At 40.3% G+C, this 19,742-nt stretch overlaps 2 protein-coding genes across 13 annotated transcripts in view; both read left to right on the forward strand.

Annotated features, from left to right (window-relative positions):
• stxbp5l (syntaxin binding protein 5L) overlaps window positions 1-11,596 on the forward strand; it is a 117,152-nt gene extending 105,556 nt beyond the window's left edge. For 7 of the 12 annotated variants that reach the window (XM_058654210.1, XM_058654217.1, XM_058654241.1 and 4 more), the window contains 7 exons: window positions 3,163-3,264; window positions 4,198-4,437; window positions 5,731-6,094; window positions 6,924-7,089; window positions 7,665-7,776; window positions 7,887-8,107; window positions 8,764-11,596. In XM_058654210.1, coding sequence (XP_058510193.1) covers window positions 3,163-3,264; window positions 4,198-4,437; window positions 5,731-6,094; window positions 6,924-7,089; window positions 7,665-7,776; window positions 7,887-8,107; window positions 8,764-8,805 — 1,247 coding nt within the window. In that variant the 3' untranslated portion in view covers window positions 8,806-11,596. The remainder of the gene's footprint in view (window positions 1-3,162; window positions 3,265-4,197; window positions 4,438-5,730; window positions 6,095-6,923; window positions 7,090-7,664; window positions 7,777-7,886; window positions 8,108-8,763) is intronic. The other 5 variants (XM_058654232.1, XM_058654273.1, XM_058654289.1 and 2 more) reach the window with 1 other exon arrangement.
• A 643-nt stretch (window positions 11,597-12,239) lies between these two features.
• poglut2 (protein O-glucosyltransferase 2) lies at window positions 12,240-19,428 on the forward strand. Its single transcript, XM_058622187.1, has 10 exons — window positions 12,240-12,679; window positions 14,789-14,994; window positions 15,082-15,287; window positions 15,926-16,003; window positions 16,995-17,167; window positions 17,542-17,779; window positions 18,446-18,655; window positions 18,775-18,864; window positions 18,962-19,066; window positions 19,255-19,428. The coding sequence occupies exons 1-10, from the start codon at window positions 12,477-12,479 to the stop codon at window positions 19,270-19,272; spliced, it is 1,527 nt and encodes a 508-aa protein (XP_058478170.1). The 5' UTR covers window positions 12,240-12,476; the 3' UTR covers window positions 19,273-19,428.
• The last annotated feature ends 314 nt before the right edge of the window (window positions 19,429-19,742 follow it).

Raw genomic sequence — 19,742 nt, forward strand, 5'->3', positions numbered from 1 at the left:
ACCTCACTATTACTGGAACCAAAATGCTGCATGGACTGTATACTCACTCACATAAGAACATAACAACACAAATTAGCTCTTTTTTTTTGCTATTGAGCAGAAGTAAAGGGTTTTAACAACCATGCTGGTGCAAAATATTGATGCTAAAAATAATCCCGATAGGTGAAGTCAGTGCCACTTGTTGATTCACATTTGACCCGTTTGCACCAATTTTGCAATTGGATTCACGCTGCCATCTTCATTAACCTCATTATACAACACTGACCTGGAGCCAAGGGAGAAGAGATTATCCGCCGGCATAAACTCAATGTTTTATTCAAGCCACTGCTGGGACTGTAGCTGCATTATCAACCACACCAGTGCAGGCAGTGGAAGAAGCTACATTTGCAAATATTAGGGGCCGTTTATTGGCAAAAATCTGGCAATATATAGCAGTGTTGTGAAATACCGTAAACAAGGCTATATATTACAATTGTTTCCCCCCCAAAATAGAAAAAACTCTCATAGTTAAAATAAATGCAACACACATGTTGCATTATATTAGTGTGTCAGTATTTTCTTACACCCCCAGACAATATCCAAAAGCGCTAAGTGGACAGAATTCCTGACACCATCAGTAGGTTCACCATGCAGGACCAGCTTATAAAGATCTAGTGATTTCACCTGATTACAACACCTTAACTTAAAGAACTCAAGGAAAAAAAGCATGTCATCTTCACTCTAGAGATAAGCACTTTTACTCTCTGATGTACTTTGTTAGTGTAGTATTAGCCCAAGATATTTTACTCGATTAAATAACATCCATAGCCTGATTAGTTTTGGTCTTTCAGATATCAGTGGATTTAATCTTTTTTTCCACCGTGACCCAACCTGCATTCCCACGGTGCCACTCTCTCATGATATTACATAATCTATGGGGGTATTATATAATGTACTTGCTATAAAGTTGTCAGATCATGTTAAGATTGAATACCGTACCTGCCGTATACCACCGTCATTCAGAGCAATATCGAACATTTAATGAGATATTGTTGGATTCATTTGTCAAACGCGGTCCACATTTAATATTCTTAAGCAGATTTTTTACTGGATCAATGAAACATTTGCACATTTGTCATGTGGAGGTAACTATTTGATTGCAAGACAGTTATTTCCACCTAGTGTAAATGTATTCTGTACTTGTTCTTTTAGGCAAATGTACCATACAGAAGGAAATGCTGTGATTTGTATGTCACACATCTAATTTACTCACAAACAGCTTATGAAAAGGAAGAAAGTAAGAGAAACAAATACAACGTTGCCGTCGTCTTCTCTTTGCAGCAGCACAAGTGTGTTTATAGTTTGTGAACTGTTTACTTTTCTCAGCAGACTGTTGCATATTCTATTGCCTACCCTTGGCACTGCTGTTTATCAGTTGCACCGAGTTACCACAGTGATGAGCCAGCAGGATCACTGGAATAATTAAAGGTCAACAAGCAGTACGAGAGATGAGGCCGATGTTAATGAGGCCCGCATTCTGGGAGGAGACAGAGGAGGCAAATGGCAAGGGAAGCTAGACTCAATATAACCACGTCCATACCTCCTGTATTGGTTAGTCAGCACATCTATTAAATATTGAAGATCCAGCATGATGCCGTTACCTTGGCCTGTGGACATGGAAGCAAGGTTAGCAGCGGTTGCTTCGAAACAGGGACTTCTAGAAGCGATGGCATAAATATCAATCGATTTGTTTATAAAACAGAGGGAAGGGGTGTTAAAACTTTTACTGAAATTTAACTCGCATACAGTATAATTGAAACCCATGGCGTAAATGTACACTTTTAAAAGAGCAAGCACTTCACAGCAGAGAGCTAAGGTGACTCACTGACCACCTGGCCAGATGCTGAGGAGGTGGAATAGGCTTTCAAGCAAAGTTTGAGCCTGCACCTCCACACACACCTACATCCATGCTGACGCCATGAGGCTGATATTATGCGCCTTTCGTGATATAACAAGACCACACAGAACCTCGCACTTAATGTCAAATTCCCATAAGTGCATCAAATTTTGGAAATGATTTGTCATTCGGTATTTACGCTAAACTCAGCACAGCTGTATTCACATAGTAGATAGAACAATCACAAATACTATTATTATTATTATTTGCTAATTGTGCTGTTTCAAATTGTGAAAATGATAATAGTAGTTTTCTTATAGTAGTAGTCTCAGTTTGTCTGTTCTCATCTCTCTTAAGTGTGTGTGCATGTGTGCACATAGACCACCACTGTCTTCTTCCTCATCACCTCGTGACACTGCCTCACCTGCCTCTCACACCCTACAGAGCTCCCACCACTACCCCCACACCCCCACCCCGGGTGTCCTGCCAGAAAACCACTACATGCCTGACTTAGCCACAGCCTCTGTCACACAGCGTAAATATATACCCGGTGATACTCAGCAAAGCTGAGCTGCTTCTGCTGGCAGCAAAAGGGCACTTTCTTTGTGGCTGCCAGCAGCATGTACAGTGCTGTTGTCATGAAACCTGAATGTTGACTCAAAATGTTCCTGATCAAATTTTGTGGTTAAAAAAAGAAACTAACAACCTGAACTTGGATTTAGCGGATTTTTATTTTTTTCATTAATTTTTGAAGTGGCTCCGCATTTCACTCTTTGCATTATTTTGTCAAGCGTTTGTAAACTGGCAAGAAGGGACATGTTTTTCTTCTTCTGTCAGAATAAAATTAAGCCATAACAACATTTTGGTTGTCATGCAGCAGTGCTATACGGAAGCTGTGGACAATATGTATGACTAGCAGCATTAAGTCGAGCAGACTAAGCTAAAATGTGCTTCAGAGAGAAGATGGATGTGTGAGTAAAGGTTGTCTGGCCACAGGAAATGTAGTCGAGGAGCCTCTTTTTCAATCACTTTCTATGCCTTATATATACATATGCTTTATATCTGATGAAGTTTCTCCACACTCAGTTGCATCTTTCTCTCTTTCCCTTTCTGTCATTCTGTGGTACTGCTGTCCATTATGTACGTTTCTTGATTGGGGGGCTACCCTTGTGTACGTACGTGTGTGTGTGTGTCTATGTGTGCCTGGCCACACATGTGGATGTATTTCCTCGTGCCATGGCGGACATGGTTTGTTCTATGGGGGTCATGTTGTGGGGGATGAATAGGTTATGCGTCCAGGAGGGCAATGCTTCAGCAGTTTCACGGAGTCACTATGTACTCGCATGACGAACACCACACCCAGAGCCCCTACTGCTGGAGTGAGCGAGGTAAGGGGGCTTCGGCCACAAACCCATTAATACTGCTGTCCTGCTGACCAATATACGTCAATTTAATATACGTCTGTCCGTCAGTATGTCCGTCCATCCTGTGGCCCTGTTTTGTCTTAAACATGCCAAGAAAAAAATAGCTTGCTCTTGTCGTGGCGTGCAAGAGTGGGATGATGCCATCGTTACAGTAGTGGATAGTGTATGTTCCTACAATCAGCCTACATTTCGGCGTACAGTAGATCTTGTTACATAAACTCTGCACTCTGTAATGCTTGCTTGGCAGCGGGGAGTGCAGTACTCCACACTGCCTGGCTTTGAATTATTCAGAAATGCAGCAATACAGAAATACTTTTCACGATGGAGCCTTTAAGTACACAATGGAGGAGCTGAATGGGTAGCACTCAGAGGTAAAGGAATTTCTGGATTTTGGGCAGTGTGTGTGTGTTTGTGTGTCTGAGTGTTTCACCGTTAAACAATAAGAATAGCTCATTCAACAAAAACAAGAGTGTGTGTAAACAGGTTTGTGTCTTGTCTCTGTAATGTTTGATCTCTTTGCTGGGTCTCCTCCTTTTCATTGGCATTTTCCTGTTTGTTCCAGTGTTTTAAATGGCGTTCCATCTGCAGATAAATCGTGTTTAACTCTTCCAATATGTGTCTGTTTTACACTCCTTATAACTCCCTCTCTTCTTATGGAATACCTCTTCTTTTTAACTTCTTCTCATACCACAATTTCTTCCTCTTCGTCTTCCTCTGTCTCATTGCAGTTCTTTTCCAATTTCTTACTGTTGCCATAAAATTATCTCCTCCCAATACTTGTTTTTCTCTCTTGTTCCCTCTCTTGCTCGACCTTTTCTCGTCATCACTACATGTCTCTCTCTTCCTGCGTCCTTTGTTCCTGGGCTGTGTCTCTCTGATTGATGGCGGCTGCTACAGAGAGTCGTGAAAACTCCTTCAGTCGCTCGCGCAGTTCCAGTGTGTCCAGCATCGACCGGGATACCAAAGAGGCTATCACCACACTGCAGTTTGGGGAGTCCTATGGGCGCAAGACCGATGCCCTTCCCACCCCGTGTTTGTGGGTGGGCACCAGCTTAGGCGTGGTTGTGGTCATCCCAATGTCCATCCCCACTGAGCAGGAGGAGAGAATGGAGGAACCTGTCACCATTGGCCCAAGTGGTAAGCCCCAGCGAGACCTGGTTTCATATAAATGTGACATGTACCTAGTGTGCACTCGCCCACTTGGGCAGACTTGTGTCTCTTCCGAGCTCAGGTCCTGAGATCCTGAGGGGTCAGTGCAGTGTCTTAACTATTCCTAGGATTGTGCTCCTCTGGACAGAGATCTCAGATGTTGTTTCTTTGGGGGTTACAGCCCAAGTGCTCCCTTCACAACTGGAACCACAGTTGCCATCTTCTCCTTCAGCTCCTCTTTCAGGTTGGATTCCCAGTTAGGGGATAGTCATCCCATTGCATCCTTAGGCCAGATACTTACTGCTATAGGCCTATCCATACCTTCATCACGAGTGTAATTGCAATACTGGCTCAGACGTGGCTGGGTCAACAAGGTTGGCGTCAGGTGTTGAGGAACCAGATGAGAAGTGGGCTACTGGAATGCCATAAATGGACTTGAGCAGAGAGTATATATATATATATATATATATATATATATATATATATATATATATGTGTGTGTATATACATATATATATATATATATATATATATAGACACGCACACACTCTGGTGTTGCAGTTCAATACCACTTGTAGGTTTGACACAGAGCATCCACTCCAACAAATGAGAAAATGCGATGCAGATGCAAAGTATGGCTTTTAAAATACGAGCAGAAATTAAATGCACTGTTGCCTCGCATGAGCACCACTTGAGAGATTTCACCTCTCCCCGGGTCTTACTCGCACTGAAAGGCTTCTAAAACTTCATCAGATTCAATTAGAGGAGGATTTGTTGTCATGGAGAACTCTGATGGGGCATTTCTCATGCACGATCTTGCCCTGCACTCAAGAATAAGGAAAGATTTTGCAGTGTGTTTGTATTTCCACTCTGCCTAAAGGAAACTCAAGCCACTCAATTAAAACATAACCAGTCCAGAGCAGCCCTGCTGTGTGAAAAAAAAAAAAGGTCTCGTTTTCAGACTAAAAACATCAATTGGACCAAAAATATCCAGGCCCTTTGAAGCAGCAGCTGTTCTCTTGAGAATAAACGAACAAGAAGTAAACTTATTAATGGACTTTCACAGATCCTGCTCTGAGGAATAAAGTTTCCCACTGTGTTTTGTGTTCCTGTGGGTTTCTTCTGTGGAGAGTTTCAGGTGCTAACATGTAGATGTGTTTTTTTTTTTCAACTTGCATTTTCCATTCATACCAACATTCAAGTAATTAATTCACTTCATTATTATACATCTCCCACAATAATGAACAAAACAAACTGTCCACTCTTCTCAAACACTCCTAGGAGTTGTTCTGTTGCTGAAGGGCTCCGTGTTGCGCTTTGGCTTCTTGGACTGCATGGGAGGGCTCATTCAGAGCCCCCATGAGGTTTGGCGGGACCTCAATGCTCCCGAGGACCCCGACCGACCCAGGAGGCGCAAGCTAATCAACTTCTCACCGTCATCGTCCCAGGACACCTGCGGCGAGGGACACCTGGCTGTGGTTTGCTCGGAGAGGCAGGCCAAAGTCTTCTTGATGCCCTCACAGTCCTGCCTCTTTGTCCACAACATCACAGAGTCATCGTTTGTACTGCGAGCCGATGTGGTGTCTGTGTGTAACAGCGTGTGTCTGGCTTGCTTTTGTGCCAACGGCCACATCATGACCCTCAGGTACCGAAATATTTCCTTACATGTCTGACATTTTATTATCATTTTAATGTACTTTGCTGTGTTAATGGAAATCTCTTCTGCTGCCTGGACTGTTGGCTTGGACTGGGGCTGTGAAATAAATTGTATAATAATTAGGATAATAGTCATAATTATTTAGACAGTTTGAAAAGCTTTTGAGTTGCATAATTGTCTTGTTTTTCCACATTTACCACTGGATACAAGCAAGAAGGTTTTCAGTGCAGAGAATATCTGCATGTAACTACATTAATTGGGATACAGTGCAGTTAGAACTTAGATTTTGAATAGATCAACTCTTAGTACCTCATAATGATAAAACTTAATCAGATTTATTTATTTTGTTTTGCAATCTTATTGAAAAGATATAAGACAATAATGTTGCTTCATTTACTGTGAGGATGGGATTGGGCAGGTGACTGTTTCTTCCAGTCATGATGTTTGGAATTGAAAGAGATCAATCTTGTTGCGTTGGTGTGTCTCTGGCTACTCTGCCTTAAAGCCATGAGGGCTGCCAGCTCTCTGAAGAGTCCTAGTTGTTCCAATCCTTAAATACAGCAGAACCTAATTTATTTTTATGGAAACTTAAAGGAAGTTGCATATATACACAAAACAAGTGGTGATAGTTTTGGTACTTTCTGTAACTAAATGTGATGAAAAGATTGTTATTGGATCATATCTGAAGATTAATTAAGGTATTTTTATAACTGTGTCATAGGGATGCTTGATGTTTAATGTGCAGGGTATGGTTTTTATGATATGCTGATGATGGATGTCCCCATTGTCTCACTTGTCTCTCATTCTTCTTGTCTAGTTTGCCCAGTCTAAGACCTCTGGTGAATGTCAATTACCTGCCTCTGACAGACATGCGCATTGCAAGAACCTTTTGCTTCACCAATGGGGGGCAGGCACTATATCTCAGCTCCCCGACAGAGATCCAGAGAATTACTTACAGCCAGGAGATGTGCGACAACCTGCAGGTCAGCACTGCAGCTGCGTGGTGCATGCTGTGTCTGTGGCATGCAAGGTTTTTATTTATTTGGTTCTGATAATGTCCTTACAAACAGACCTTTCACAGATTTTGCGTCTGTGTGTGTGTGTGTGTGTGGCCATCTACTTGACTGACAATTTATGTCAAGACTTGGGTCAGAAAATGATTGGTGTTATTGTTTCCATTCTTGCCAAAGTCCTGAGCTGATGAGAGTGACTGAGGCAAAATGTCACACGTGTGTGTGTGTGTGTGTGTGTGTATCTGCGCACATCATATTCACAGAGGTGTTTATTCTTAAAAGCCATCATTGACTCTGACTAATTAATGCTACCAGATAACAGTGGAGCTGGATAAATGATGCTGCCATAGTGCCATCTATAGGCAAACTATGGTTATACACATTCCAGTCCACTGTCAGCATTACATGTATGGATAAGTTGACCCCATCCTGAATTAGTAATGACCAGCTGATGTTGGCAGCTGTCAGTATGTGCCTGGTGCACAGTTTGGAATAATTCATGAAAACTGTACTAATTGATTACATTTTCAATGTCATGAATGCAGGAAATGCTGGGGGAGCTGTTTACACCAATAGAGACACCAGAAGCACAGAACAGAGGCTTCCTGAAGGGCTTCTTTGGAGGAAACGCCCATACCTTTGACCGAGAAGAGCTCTGTGTGTTCTCTTTTTTATTTCAAATCCAGTTTGTGCTGTTTCACCTAAAAGATGACATATGAAAGGCGTCAATCATTATATTAAGTTTTCTATATTCCTGCTATTGCCAGTTGGTGAAGCAGCAGCTGGAAAGGGATCACGCAGTTTGGCGCAGCACATCCCTGGACAGGGAGGTATGGAGGGCATGAAGGTAGCAGCCAGTGGAGTCGTGGGTGATCTGGCTCGAGCCCGTATCGCCCTGGACGAGAGAGGACAGAGACTCGGGGAGCTGGAGGACCGGACCGCTCTCATGATGACGAGTGCAGACACCTTCTCCAAACACGCTCATGAGGTAAAAACAAGAATAATACAGGTGTAAATTACCCATAGTGCTCACACAGCACAGATCTGTGCTACAGACCCTTGTTAAATTGTCGTGGGAATAATACACAACTCCTTATATAAAGTGGCCCAAGATCAACAGAAAATTAGGTTGCCTGGAGTAAAAATAGACCAGCATCTATTTTAAAGTGCAACAATGAAAACAAACCAACACTAAAAATGATACTTACACAGTTTAGTTTAATTAAAAAAATAATCCACTGCCACAATAGTCTAAAATAATCAACAATAGCCCTAATATTTATTATTCACTTAATAAATAACTAATGTTATTTATAAACCAGTAACACAGTAACATTTTTGAAAGATAACTTCCACTGTGACATAGCAGACAGGTCAATTTAATTCTCCTCTGATGAGGCTGAACATGTAGCTTTGGGGCCCCCTGGTGGCTTGGGGGCCGTATGCATTCTCATAGACCGTATAACAAGAAACAAAGCTCTCAGTCTCAAAAAGGTTGGTGACCCCTGTTCTATATTATGTACAGTTTTTCCTCATGCAGATTCATTCATTTTGGTGTGATAAAATTAAAAGCTTTTCAGCTTGAGGTGGATATTCATTGTTTATTCTATGCCACTGACAGACTGTGATTTTGTCTTTTTACAGCTGATGTTGAAGTGCAAGGACAAGAAGTGGTACCAGTTCTAATAGCAGGACAGAAGGTTTGAGGCTGCCGTTGGACTGCTGAGGGCTTGATGCCAGGACAGGAGCTTTCACTCTACAAAAAAAAAAAAAAAAAGAGAGAGACTCAAGAGTGAATTTGTCTTTATGGCTTCTGGACTGGCTACATGTGCAGCACTGTCACCCTGTTGAATGACAAGGATGTGCGAGTTCCTTGTCTCGATATGTGGTGATAAGGACAGAAAGAAAATGGCTAACAGAACCTGGAAGTGGGTAAATCTGTGGTGTGTGTCTGTGTTGCACACTCACACGCACAGGTCTGTATGTGTGAGTGTGTATGTGCTTGGATTTTCTTGACCTCACTGTGTAGATATTAATCCAAAAGTGAAGAAACCAACAACAACTGCATGATACAAAACTGGATGACTATTTAAAAAATATCCAACTGCCATATTAACACAACGCAGCATGCTTCTTTAAAAAAAAAGAAATACAACTAAATTTTATTTAATGATGTAAGCCAACAACAGAAACTATGAAAAACTTTATATTTTTTGAAATACTGATAAAATATATATATATATATATATATATATATATAAAGGGAAATGTATACCTGCATTGCTATTAAGCCAAAAGTTCTGTTCCTTTCCCTTCTTTTTTTCCCTTTTTCTTTTGTTACTTGTTACTTTTTTTTCCGAGTTACAGCAAATATTATTTAACACAATATAAATGCACATAGTTTGTTTTTTCTACACACTATAGAATAGTGCTAAAACGTTAGTTCTTAACAATGACTCTGGGCTGCACATTGCAAACACGACTCAATAGTATTTACATTCAACTCGACACACACACACACACTCTAATCACACATTTAATTTTGTTTGGCTGCTGCTACTTATAAAAGCATTAAACACGTCTCACTCCCCAACTGTTATCGTATGGAAACAGAGAGTAGATTGGTGTGATGGGTACACAATGGTCAAAAGAGTATATATATAATATATATATATGAACCTATACACTATTCACGTGCCATAAAAAACAAGATGAGTGACTCTACTTACTATAAACTAACTAACAAAGAGCTAACGACTAGTGAGTATTCATCATATGTTTCCTGTTGATCAGAACACATGAGAGAAAGTGCTTGGAGTTGGCCATAGAGGGCATTTATCAAATCAAAAAAAATATATGATTATGAGAATATTTAAGGGTATTTTTTATTTATTTTATATTTTGGTTGGTGCTCCTTCGCCAGTCAAGTCTTTAGCTGCCTTTGTCGGATGTACAAGTTTTGTGAGCTGTTAGGTTTTGTGCGTGTAAGAGAGAAAGAAAGAAAGAAAGAAAGAAAGAAAGGGAACTGCAAATGTGTTAAAGCAGAAACTCCCTCTGCCAAAACAATCGAAGATGAATGACAACCTCCCACCTCCCACCTCTCTCTCTCTCTCTCTCTCCCTCTCCCTCCCTCAGTCGTTTTTTGAAAAGAATTGTGCCGTGTGCGTTTACAGCGTTGAACCTTCTCGTCATTATCACATGCGATACTTAATTATCTTTGTGAAGGGGATACAAACAGGAGTTTGAATTACATTCGTGAGTCGTGTATCAGTACAGGTTTCAGGAGAAGTAACAGTATTTTATTTTTTTTCTCAGTGATATTCAGATGTTCAGTCCGTGAAGAAACAATGTACAATTTCAGCTGAAGGCAAATGTGTTGTTTTTTTTAATCCAATCTTGTTGATGAATATGATATCCTCTTGTCGCAGTCCTATATATGATGGTGAAGGCCTCTCAACTGAAGGCTTTTTGTATGTTCAAAATGACAAAAGTGTCATGATACATGGTTGTGTATCATATTGTGATCATGTTGTACATGTCGATGGGTAGCCACGCGACATGGAAATACATCGTTAACTTGGAGGGGGATATTTTGTACTTGTATATTTGTCTGTATTTTGAATTGATCTGAAAAACTGGGGGATTATTGATATCGATCTCACACGTCAGGCCTTTATGCACACAAGCGTTAACTCATGTAACTCATGTTGATGTCACTTGTACATAAATGTGCGCAGTGACACATAATAAGCAAAAAAGGAAAGAAAAAAAAAGTAAGACAGACGCAGATGAATCTCATTTTGTGTCCACTTCCTGTCAGCTGAGACAACCGTTAGCTTTTAAATGACCTTTAAACTCACTCCCACTAGTGTCACGTGAGTGGAAAAACTAAACATAACTTGGTTGAATGAGATGTCTTGAACATAACAAGAAAAAGAAAACAAACAAACAAAAACAACAGTTCATTTCTCTTCTCTCTCTGTACCGTCAATGAGATTTGTGTTCAGTGCAGGAAAAAACACAAACACACACACAAAAATAAAACCCACAAAAAAACTAAAGAAAATGAAACAAAAAAAAATCGGACTTCTACTGACAGGGTGTTTTGTTAGTATGTTTTTGTTTTTTATATTAACTGTACAGTTCAATCTTGGGTGAAAGGTGAAACAAAAAAAACGATAAAAGATGAAGACATTGTTGGGATATTTTTCTCTGTATATGTTGTACCTGTTACTGCTGGTACTGTATCTGGTATTCTGGCTCTGTCGAAATTACTGGAACTCTGTAGTTCTTCGGTCTGTCGTATCCTGAAAAGGCATTTCTCTGGTTTTCTGGCAGCAAAGTTTGTCTTATTTAAATGGATTCTAACACTTTTTTTGTTCTTATTGATATTATACTAGTGTAATAGAAATTACTTGGCAAAAAAAGAACTAAAAATATGTTGATGCAAAAGCTGAAATAAACATTGATTGATGTACACAGTGGAGAGCTCAGTTTCACTGCATGGTTAGGCTGCAGTCAGGTATTGCATGGAATTTTGTCTGGGGCATTTTATAACAATCCAATAATTCATCACAGCAGATGTTGGTCTGATCCAGTCACTCTGCATCATGCTATGCAAGACAGTTTGAAATATATATATCACTAAGTCATAATTATGAGAATGTATCTCATTATTATGGGCTAGCATAATAATGAGATACTATAATAATAATAATAATAATAATAACTGTGTCTTAGTGTCACATAACTGTGAGATAGTATCTTGTAATAATGACTTAGTATCTCATAATTACGACTTAGCATATCATAATAATAACTGAGTATCTCATAATTACGACTTAGCATATCATAATAATAACTGAGTATCTCATAATTATGACTTGGGTATGCATTCTCGTTATTCCATGTAACAGAAGCAGGCTTACATATCATGCTCATCAATGATGATGCTCATTCACTAATTGTCCAAAAGCTTTACTTCCGGGTGTGTGTTCGCGTTCAGTAGTTTTCTTTATCTATTTAAGCCAATCAGATACAAAATAGGTGAAAAGCGGCCAATCAGATTGCAGGATTGCGCTTTCTTGTCCCGCCCCCGTGTTCATTCAAGAGACAGTATTGCTAGACTGTAAAATGCAGCTAGCGGTGACTTCACTTCTTCGTGGTTCTCCCACGGAGCCCACGGCAATGTGACACAGTAAGCCACTGACAGTGCCACCGCTGAGAGATAGTCGCGATGGACTAATAATTACGTCACCCACAGACTTGTCTTGGAGCGGTGTGTCCGTTTTTAAAGCAGCAATGCTACGTGTGAGGAGTGGGGCTCTGTAAAAGAAAGAGGACTGAAATCAGGAGTCATGATTCCACGCAGGACAGCAGTGATGTGTCCTCGGCTGTTCTCGTGGCTGCTACTGCTGCTCCCCTGGGCTCATGCTCAGGCTCAGACGAGCTCCGGGATCAGTGCTGCTAAAAGTTTAGTGTGGGGACCTGGACTGGAGGCTAACGTCGTGCTCCCTGCTCGGTTTTTCTTCATACAGGCGGTGGACAGCTCGGGGGAAAAGTAAGTTTCTGTGGCCTGACGTGGTGGACGCGGCTTTACCGTCGCAGAAAACTGTAAGAATTCTCCCACACATACTGTTAACGTGGTTTTAAAGTCTGTCTATGGTTACAGTTGTCCTGGAATCAAATCCACCAGTCTCTGCCAGCACTTATGGGTGTGTTTGGGTGTGCGCTGTGGTGCTTTTAATTTGTAATTTATCCAAATCCACACAGTACAACTAAGATATAAGAGTTTGTCCTCAACTCAAATCCATCAGTCTCTGCTAGCACGTGTGTATTTGTGTTTTTGATGCTTTTAATTTGTAATTTATCTAAATCCATACAGTAAAAATATCTAAAATATAAGTTTTTTTCTGAACTCAAATCAATAGTCATTGTGTGATAAAGGACAGTGATTTGTCAAAGTAAAGACATTTAGCCATCTGAGCATACAAATTAGGGATATGTACTGCCATACACCACAAAAACAATAGATTTATTCTTTTGAAATCATGTTTTTTTTAACAACATCTCAAATAGTTAGGAATTAGGCAAAGTCCAAATGTAGTTAATTTAATTTAACTTAATAGTATGAAACGTGTTTTATTTACTACTACTTTACTATTTAAGTCAATTAAACATGTGATGAAGTGTAAAATTCTCTCTTCAAGTTCAGTCCAAAAAGGTTCATACTGTCTTCTTCTTTTGTTCAGACAGAAAAACTTACTTAAGGTTAATTTCCGTTAATACTTTCCATAGTGTCTTTTTTTAAAGCTAGATTTTTTTCATCAACAAATCAACAAATGAATGTCCTCAAAGGTAACACAAATTCACGGCTCTTATTCATGACCTATACCACAATCTAGAGAATCTACAATGTCACAATCATCTCATAAACATAATGGTCCGAGTGAGTGACGAATGATCTTCTCCCACGACACGACTCAGAGTTAATGGTGCCTCAGTTTTTTATTTACATTTTTTTTCCCCCACAGACAAAATGACACTCTACCATAAAGCTTAACCTCAGCGGGACACTGTCACTGTATCTCCCTTAACAATACAAGACAGCATGAGTACAAAGGACAACATAGTAAGTCTTTCAACCGCGCGTGGTGTAGAGTGAGAGTTGAAACACTAAACCAGACAGTAACAGCAGCCTCGACATGAAAAGTTTGTTCCCCCATGGGGGCTATAAACGTATCGTACTCCATGCATAGTTACTCAGTGTGTCAGGATCAGTTTTTTCCGTTCCATTCATAGCTTCTACAATCAAGGACATTATTGTTGTCTGTCGGCACAGAAGAAATCTGTGCAGTCTCATGCTCTGAAATGATATCTTATTTTCCTAATTATATTTCCATTTTGTAATTGTCACTGTTCTATCACTGATCTTTTTGGCTGCTGTAACAAGTGAATTTTCCCCTCTGTGGGATCAGTGAAATCTAATCTATCGACTGATTTGAAAATCTTCAATCATGATGACAGTTATTTGGCTGCAGTATCCAATGGTGTGCTTTCCCTGCACATATTTTAATGGGGACTGGTAGATGGAAATCTCATATTATTTGGACCTTCTTTAAATTAGCAACTTACATTCCTAAGCACAAACCTAACAACTCAGTTCAGACCAGCTGAAACTGCAAATTACGAAGGCCTCTGTGTAATTTGGCCATCATTTGTCTACAGAGTGTTACTCATTATATCTTTGTTGAACCTAACGTAACTGGGGCAAAGTACCAATAACTCAATCATGCAGCCCCTCCCCAAGATCAACTTTAGGTATTAGCAGAGGAAGGCGCCAGAGATCTTGACCTGACACCTCTCTCTCCTCTCCTCCTCACCAAAGATATACCTTAACTCTGAGATTCACTGCCAGAATGACATGTCTCAGTTCTCCTCGGATCTGAGCTGTCTTCAATAAAAGCTATTCAACTTAACTGATCACTGACACCAGAAACTCCATCGTTGGTCGTCTCACCTGTTAATCAACCTTTATTTTTTTATTTCCAAAATGAAGAAAAAGTCATATTTCTAGTGTAAGTGTAACACCGCATGACTGTCTGTGTTTGCCAGTTTGTTCTCTAAACAGGAGCACAGTCCTCATATTATTGTTTTCCCCCCCTCACAGTTTAACAGCATCACCTGGTGAGAATACCTTTCAAGTGAAAATAGTCTCTCCGGTGGAAGAGTTCACCAGGACATGGATCCAGATCCTGGATCGTCACGACGGCTCATTCCTGGTGCGTTACAGAATGTACGCCACCTACACGGACCTTCACATCCACGTTCTGCTCAAGAGCAAGCACGTTGCCAAGTCGCCGTTCATCCTCAAAGGTAGAGCACGACTCGACTAAAATGTGTTTCAGGGGCCAGATGCAGGAGTTCCATCTCAGTGAGGTTTCCTGTGTTTGTCCTCCATAGGCCCAGTTTACCACGAAGGCTGTAACTGTCCTCAGCCGAGTGGTTCCGCGTGGGAGGCCCACATGCACTGTCCTCAGTCCTTCCCCCAGATAGACAGAGATCTGTCCCTTTTCACTGGCGTCGACCCTGATCGTAACGCTCAGGAGATCCCACAGCGATTTGGACAGCGACAGAGTCTCTGCCATTATACCGTCAAGGACAACAAGGTACACCACACCCAACGACACCAGCAACACCATCAAAAGCAATAAATAATAATAAAATAATAAAATAATCTTGTTTGAATGATCAAGCAAACTCCTAAAGCAACAGAAGGAGTCGAGCTGAATCTGAATCACAGTACAGAACAGCTGTGCACTCGTGTAAGGCACTCACATAGAGATGTGAATATTAATGTACATTTACATTGATGGCTCAAAGGATAGTATAGTTATGTAGTGTAGTGTTTCCTCGGCACTGGAGACTAATTGGGGTCATATGATAATGTAAGGTCGACCAGGAGAGCCTGAGGTGACGTGACACACCTGTAAGAACAGTGCTTTTTAGCACCACCTTCAAGAATACAGTCTTCTCAAAATACCGCCGTGGACGTCCGTCCAAGTTGATGTAACGGTGATATGCCTTTAAATCTTATTCGCACAGAGCTAGAATTACCTGGAAGCATCCACTGATTTATCAGTTGTCAATGATTTACAGTCCCTTGTAATTTATACAACGTGCCCTTGGAGGATTGTCCGCTTACAAAATTAGTTCAGTGCACACCACGCATAGGAATTTCAATATTATTTTTTCAATGTTTTGTTCTTTTTGTGATGTTCTTACAGTGTTTTATACCTTTTTGTAGGTCTATGTTAAAACGTTTGGAGAACATGTGGGTTTTAGAATCTTCATGGATGCCATTCTCTTGTCACTCAGCAGGAAGGTAAGCTCCATTTTAAACGGCCTTATTCATAATGTTTAACATGTCTGGTGCCAATCACAGCTGTCATAGGGTGAAAGGCGGGGCTACACCCTGGACCGGTCGCCAGTCCATCACAGGGACACAAAGAGACAAACAACCATCCACCCTCACACTCACACCTACGGTCAATTTAGAGTGTTCAATTTGCATAATCCCCAAAATCTTCATGTTTTTGGACTGTGGGAGGAAACTGGAGAACCCGGAGAAAAAATACTCTCTCACCCACTTGGGTGGTCTTGTGTCTCCTCCAATCTCGGATCCTCTACCAGATGCCTGGAGCCTGAGGCTTCTGCGCAGTATCTTATCTGTTCCTAGGACTGAGCTCTTCTGGACAGAGATCTCTCAGATGTTGTTGGAACCTGGAATCTGTTGGAGCCAGTTTCTCCGTCCAACAGCGGCCCAACTCTCCCATCATAAATCCTAGGAAAATGTAATACGAGTGTGGTTGGATTGAAATACATTGTGTGACATTGTAAACATGTATTGAAACTATTCCAGGGCAAATGCGAATGAAATAAGTATGTTAATTAAAACAATCTCCCTGATTTTTCAGGTGCTTAAATGTTAATATTTTCTAGTTTCTTTGCTCCATATAACAAAGAAATTATTCAAACTGAGTCATTTTGTGTAGCAGATGTCACAGTTTAAAGGTTTGGGAAACGCTGATCAACATTTTCTGCCATTTTATTGATTAAATAACTCATTGATTCATCGCGAGAATCATCAACAGGTTAATCATTAATTGCAGCCTTAGTGATATTATTTTCTTATTAATATTATTTATTTATTTTAATTCATATATATTCAAGTATACAAATCATACATAGCATATAGTACATAATGTGAACAGATTCAGACAAGTACACACACAAACAACAAAACAGATACAGTACATATTTGATTTCAAATTAAAAAAATAAAATGTCTTCTCTGTGGGGTTTTGTGTGTCCAGGTGCAGCTTCCTGACATTGAGTTTTTTGTTAATCTGGGCGACTGGCCTTTGGAGAAGAGGAAACCCACTGACAAGATCCATCCCATCTTTTCTTGGTGTGGATCTAACAATACCATGGATATTGTCATGCCCACGTATGACCTGACTGAGTCTGTCCTGGAAACCATGGGCAGGTAAAGCTCACTCACTTACATGTCATTAAAATTGTGAAGTAATTTTATAGTAAAATATTGACTGATTATGTAGACTGAACATTAAAAGTAAAAGTATAAATCCACAGTAAAAAAAAAAAAAAAGTACACAAACATCCTCAGTGATGTCTGGGCAACCTTAAAGATATAATTCACTTGTACATGTATTGTGTATTTGTTGAAAGTAATTGTTCAGGGTAATCCAGTAAGGATATCAATTTAGTTTATCCACAAAAATGTAAATAATAGAATAATGAAACTGGAATAAATCTCTTGTGTTTGTGTTTGTTTATGATCAGACTTATTATTTACTGATATAAATAAAGACATAACTTTGAGCCTTTTTGTCCCTCCAGAGTAAGTCTGGACATGATGTCTGTTCAGGCCAACTCGGGACCATCGTGGCCAGAGAAGAATGCCACGGCCTTCTGGAGAGGAAGAGACAGTCGTCAGGAGCGACTGGAGCTGGTCAAGCTCTCCAGGGCTAATCCTGACATGATTGATGCAGCTTTCACCAACTTCTTTTTCTTCAAACACGATGAGAGTCTCTATGGGCCGCTGGTCAAACACGTCTCTTTCTTTGACTTTTTTAAGGTAAGTGCTCCAGAATGGCTGAAAATCCCAAATTACACTATGCAACGTTTGGTCTCAAGAGTTTCATTATAGATACAGCAGACAGGATTTGTAACCTTTCAGCGTGAAGCAGTGCTTAAAGTGGGAAAAAATAAGTGTCAGTATTCCCCTAATCTACATGAGGCAAACATTCACAACATCAATTTACTTAAATGTTGACTCTATATTCAAATAACTAAAAACTGGACCGTTTGCACTTATTTCACCCTTGTATGTTTAGTTTATCCTTTAACATTTCCAACAATTATTTAAACCTCAAGCACACAGTCCATTTTATTTGGTGTCCTGTTATGATGCTGTCCTAACTGGGTCATAATAATGAATTGGACTGATAACCTAAACAGAATAAACAGTCTCGTGAGAAGTGTGGGTACACAAGTAAAAGTGCCAGTACTTAAAATAGTCAAATTAAAAAGTGTCTTATTACGCACCGAACAGTACTCTCTTATCTTCTTTACAGCTTTGAACAAACTGTTTTACAACCATAATAAGGTGTTTCTTGCAAACAGGCTCAGACAAGCTGAGTGAACCCAGGAACAAATATTAGTTGCTGTAACACACGTTTCCAGCGGGGCGTCCGTTTATGCTGTACTTTTCACGTCTTTCCTCTCTCCTGTCTACCACCAGTACAAGTACCAAATAAACATTGACGGCACTGTGGCCGCGTACCGGCTGCCTTACCTGTTGGCGGGAGACAGCGTGGTGTTAAAGCAGGATTCTGGCTACTACGAGCACTTCTACAACGAGCTCCGACCGTGGGAGCACTACATCCCCATAAGAGCAGACCTGGAGGACCTGCTGGAAAAGATCCAGTGGGCCCGTGACCACGATGAAGAGGTGATGACGATGATGATTACACATCATTACGTTTTTAGAGTAAATGCCTTGCGATCTCTTTTAAGTCTTATTTAGTATTGACCTCACTCTTGTGTGTGGTGTCTTTCGCTGTGTTTCAGGCCAGGACAATTGCATTGGCTGGGCAACAGTTTGCACGCAATCATCTTATGGGAGACAGCATATTTTGTTACTACTTCAAACTTTTCCAGGTAACATATTTGTGATTTGAAGAGTTGTAACACATGATGACAAAAAGGAAAACACTACTCCTACTGAGGATATTCCTCTGTAATAATGTTTTTGTAGGAGTATGCCAAACTCCAGATCACAGAGCCAAAGGTTCGTGAGGGCATGGAGCTTGTAGAACAGCCCACTGACGACCTGTTTCCATGTTCTTGTCACAGGACGATGGTAAGACGATAACAATGAAGTCATTTTGGTGCCATTTTTCCTCCCTTTTCCTTTGCTTTTGTATAAACTTGGCCACCAAAATCTAAGCAACAGCTCAGCAAATCCACAGACTATGTCTCCCTCTGGTGTATTTATGGTGCCACTGCATCTAAATAATATAACATCAATCTTTTTGTTTGTTTTTCCAGGTAAAAGATGAACTCTGATTGACCTACAAACTTGCAGAGCAGTCCTTTCTATCGTGTATGTTGCCAAATAATGTGTCCACATGTGGATTTATTGTATGACTGTGTGAGTGATATGAATATTGCCTCATCTCAGTTTTTTAAATAAATGTATTTCTTTCTATATGTTTAACAAGATCAACTTTTTTTTGGTTTGTTTTTTGCACACATACACTCAGAAATGACCCGCAAAAGAAGATGGAACAACATGACTTGCTCATTTAGGATATGGTTTAACAGTGGATTACACTTTGAGCATGACTGAAACAGCATGCAAGCGCACAAACTCATCCTTAGTTAGGCTTTATTGTGCTGCCGGTGCCAGGTGATGACAACTCTCTATACATGTGTATAGTGTGGGCAAAAAGCAACATAGATTCCTATATGAACATTCTGACTCATGTACTATGTATTGGATATGGATTCTAATTAATCTAGGACTCCATTCTGAA

This window comes from Solea solea, chromosome 2 (genome assembly GCF_958295425.1).
Source record: "Solea solea chromosome 2, fSolSol10.1, whole genome shotgun sequence".
NCBI classification, from domain to species: Eukaryota; Metazoa; Chordata; class Actinopteri; order Pleuronectiformes; family Soleidae; genus Solea; species Solea solea.